At 34.6% G+C, this 4,743-nt stretch overlaps 1 protein-coding gene across 1 annotated transcript; it reads left to right on the top strand.

Annotated features, from left to right (window-relative positions):
* The first annotated feature begins 59 nt into the window (after window positions 1-59).
* On the top strand, window positions 60-4,022 carry LOC138320726 (protein FAM78B-like). The gene is made up of 3 exons (XM_069263896.1): window positions 60-450; window positions 565-678; window positions 3,074-4,022. Exons 1-3 carry the CDS (start codon window positions 260-262, stop codon window positions 3,660-3,662), a joined length of 894 nt encoding a protein of 297 aa, XP_069119997.1. The 5' UTR covers window positions 60-259; the 3' UTR covers window positions 3,663-4,022.
* The last annotated feature ends 721 nt before the right edge of the window (window positions 4,023-4,743 follow it).

Here is a 4,743-nt window from a genome sequence, read left to right on the forward strand (position 1 = left end):
AAAAATAATGTTTGGTTGAGACAACGTTTTACAAAAAAATAATCACGTGATTGTATCAGTGACGTCAGGCAAAGTATTTCGGGAGCGGGAGATACAACATGATTGTTTAGCGGATGTCAACAACTATACGTTCTACAACAAGAAAGCGATTTTAGACCACATATTTTTTCAAGTATGAAGATAACATTTATGTAAGAAGAGTGAATTAACAGAAAACTTAAAGATTGTATACCTCCTGCACAGAAAAAAAGTATTAAACATGTCGAAAAAACCCGATGAGACGGAAAACAGCCCTTCCTGGTGTAACCAGAATGCCATAACAGCAGATGTGGTTCCTGATATATTGGCGAAGATTAGAGTACTGAATTTAAATGCAAGAATTGAAAACCAACCCACTACAATAGATGAAAGTTCAAACGCCGTTTTGAAATATCAGACTCCAAATTTCCGGTAAGTTTTACCATAAAACTAGTCTTTAGCTTTACTGAAAAGTATTGAACTATTTAGAATAGGATGTTTCTTTTCGTTAAGCTTAGTGATCTAATGTTTTGATTTTGTTTTCAGCGTTTCTGCCACTGTAGAGATGGCACCAATGCCTGAAGATCATAAGTGGAAAGTTGGCTGGATACAAGCATGCACAGATATGATGTTTCACAATACATATGGAGATGAAGGATAGTAAGTAGATCTATATAGCATGTGCTTAGAAATAAATTAACCTAAACATTTTTAACACATCCTATCATTGTATAATATATCTTGAAAAATCTATGAATTAAACAAGAGGCCCAAGAGGCCTTGACGGTCACCTGAGTGCTACTACAGAAAGAGCATTGCAAAGTTGTGGTAGTTTCCTATATAAACTATAGTAAATTCGACCCCCTCCCCAGGGGAAAGTCTGAGATCTCAGGGCCATGAAATTCACAATTTTGTAAAGGGCCTTAAGACCTTCCAATCTATGAAGAGCATCTGGTTCCATCAAATCTGTGAATTCAGAAGAAGATTTTTGAAGTTTTAATTAGCCTATTTGACCCCTTTGGTCCCACCCCTAACACCCCTGGGGGTTGGCCAGGACCAATATGGATATGACAATAAAATGCTATCTCAGGTTTAAAAATTCTAACCTAGTTTGACTAATTTCCTATGAAAAATAAGCAAATGATATTCATAAATGTGTTTTTCCTATATAAACTACAGTAAACTTGACCCCCTCCCCAGGGGGAAACATGAAACCGCAGGGTCATAAAATTCACAATTTTTGTAAAGGACCTTAAGACCTCTCCTTCTATGAAGAGTATTTGATTCTACCAGTTCCAGAATTTCAGTAGAAGATTTTTGAAGTTTTAGCCTATTTGACCCTTTTTGGCCCCGCCCCTAAGGCCCCTGGGAGGCAGTCATGGAAAATTTGTTAATAGGATTCAATGGTCATTTAATAGGGATAATTCTGACAACATTTAACTAATTTTCTATTATAAATGACCAAATAATGCTCCAAAATGTGTTTTCACTATATTAACTATAGTAAACTTAACCCCCTCCCCAGGGGGAAACCTGAGACCCCAGGGTCTTATAATGCACAATTTTTGTAGAGGGCCTTGAGACCTTTCAATCTAAGAAGAGTATTTGATTCTGCCATTTTAGGAATTTCAGAAGAAGTTTTTTTTAAAGTTTTAACCTATTTGACCCCTTTTGGCCCCATCCCTCAGGCCCCTGGTGGGCTGGGACCATATAATTCAAAATTTTTGTTGACCTTTGGCTATGGAAGGTTTCTGCAAAATTTCAACAAATTTGGTTCAGTAGTTTTGGAGAAGAAGTCAAAAAAGTAAATTGTTTATCGCCATATACGACGGACGACGCACAACGACGGACAAAAGGCGATTAGAATAGGTCACTTGAGACTTCGTCTCAGGTGACCTAATAAAACATTAACAAAATATATGTACAATATAGTGAATATACACAATAATACATTATATTGCCTTCCATTAGATGATTGCCATATATATCACATTGGTTAGATATAACATTTCAATTAGTTGAAAAATCCACTTAAGGTACTCAACTTAATAAGTTCCCTTTTCACCTTTTCAACGCCTAAAGTTCACTTACCTTGCACTTCTATCTTTGTTAAATATAGACTGAAAATACCAGAAAATACCATATAAAACGGTGACCGCCTTATATCCCTACGGCCCAATAGTCCGAAGGCCTGTCAGTCTGAAGGCCCGTTAGTCCACAGGATAGTCCGAAAACAGATAACATAATTGGGATTTATATGCAAACAGTACTTGAAATGAAACAAACGTTTATTACAGTTTTCGATGCAAAAGATTTGTTGTAAACTTGCTAAGGTATACTTACATGTATGTGACTATAGAATTGATACGGAAAATGATATGAAACAGCGAAATGTAGCGTATTTTCAAAAAGAGCATAATCTTGAAATACATAAACGTATCTGATATTAAAGAGTATTATTTTTTATATGTACAATGTTTAATATTTCCCCCCAAAATATCATTATGCGGACCATTTCCATCATTATGGGTAGAATAAACAATTCAAAGAATGGAGAAGCAAAACTAAGTCGTTAAATACATGTATATATTGTACAATATAACGACATTTACAGGTATAAAAGTCATTTTTCGGTAAGATTTGATTATAAACATCATTTATTCATGGAGCAATGTTAATCCTAATGCAATACAGTGTACAAAAGGCTAACAATCAGACATTTTAAAGCTTGCATGTTTGTAAGATAATCCATAGAATGTATGCTTGTGAGATATCCTATAAAATGTAAGATGTTATTTTTATTATTTATTTTATATATATTTTTGCTGTCCATAGAAATTGTCAGATTAGCGGTGCCAAAAATGTTTTCTTCAAAATACATTAATTATGACAACTCTATAACTTGCAATATTTACTACTTTTCGGACTAACGGGCCTTCAGACTATTGGGCCTTCGGACTAACGGGCCTTCGGACTATTGGGCCGTAGGGATATAAGCTGGTGTCACCTATAAAACTTGCTGTTCTTTAAATGATATTTCTCTTTACAATTGCAGTACAAGCTGGGAATTTCCTGAACTGACAAGTGGTCAACAAATAATGATCAGTGACTGTGATGGTCACCACTATCCATGGTATGGATCTCGAAATGAGACTGTTGTCTTCCAGGGTCCATGCACCATGTACCAATCTGCAAGCATTAGCATGAATGACAACTTCCATCCTCATGTGACGTGGCGCAATCCAGCAAATCGCAGCCAGAATGAACCAAATTTAACAAAGATCGTCCGTGACCAGACATTCAATGTTTGGCTTGTTGCATGGAATATGACTGTCCAAAAGGCTTACATCCTCAAAACAGTCAGGTGGAATATGCGCTTGGACATTAAAGTTGATCCAAAGAAGCCATTGGGACAAAGAGCAGAACTAGTGAGCAATCCTGTCCCCAAGCAGCCAGAGCTACTAGCCGAGAACATTCCTCTACCAAGGTGTGCATTGATGCCTCCAAATGCCAACAGTGCCCAGATGCTTGTATGGAGACCGGCAACAGGACGTCCATTGTGTGTCATACCTCCTGTATGGCAGAGTGATGTGCCAGTTGAGGACCAGGTCCGAAAATATGATAGCAAACTATGCAGATTGTAAAAGTACAAATTTCTACATTTCTTACAATTTAAATATCCATATATCTATATTGTTTAAATTTTATATATGTATATATTGACTTTTAAAGGAATGCTTATTTTTATATTTATAAATTTAACCTAAGTGATATTTGAGATTTATTTTTATACAATTATGTTCTGCAATCATTCCTGATTCTGTGATACATTAATAGTGCTTTTGATCTGATCCAATCATGTTTTAATCTGCAATAATTTAAAAGAGATTTTACTCATTTTTATTTCTTCGGATAGATAATCCAATTTTCTTATTCGTGTAAAGACTTATAAACTCATTTTACATAAAATCTAAGAAAAGATCTATTGAATAAATATTGTTCAACCTGGAGTTTATGTTTCTGTTTTTATTTCATTAATATATTCAATCCTATTACCGGTATACAGGAAGCATTAGCATTAAGGATTACCCCGATATGGCGACAAGGCTTCATTACCAATGTGTGCACCTAGTGAAACAAGGACATATGCAATTTACACTGGTCATCATTATTACTTCATTTAGTTGTAATTGCAGCCAATGATGGTGTAATGTTCTTTCATCACCCACCAAAACTATTCCACACACTGCAATATCATTATGTACCGACAACATAGGTTAATATCTGTAGAATCAATGGATATTTTTCTGTAAGGTTGAACTAAGATCAAAGGAAAATCAAAGGATGAAAATTTTGTTTAACAGGAAAACTCTTCAGTAGTCAACAAGAAGTTAAATTTTCAGGTCAGTATGCTTTTCCTCATTAACTACTTACCAGGTAAAACAATTTTTGTTTCAATTTTTGTTTTGGCTACTTTATTTTCTTATTTCCAAGATAAACTTTCACTGATGTGAAAATTGAATTGAAATACATAAAAATTTATATTCCAATGCAAGTCTGAAAAGATATTAAGTTGATAAGCAGAAACAATCTTTCGCAAATTACTTGATCCTGAAAGTAAATCGCAAGCGACAGAATGTTGGTTAAGTTTATTATCTATATACAAAGAAAAATTTAAAAGTTACTAATAAGGTATACAAGTTATAAAAAACAAATACCAGTATA

Source organism: Argopecten irradians, chromosome 4, assembly GCF_041381155.1.
Source record: "Argopecten irradians isolate NY chromosome 4, Ai_NY, whole genome shotgun sequence".
Taxonomy (NCBI): Eukaryota; Metazoa; Mollusca; class Bivalvia; order Pectinida; family Pectinidae; genus Argopecten; species Argopecten irradians.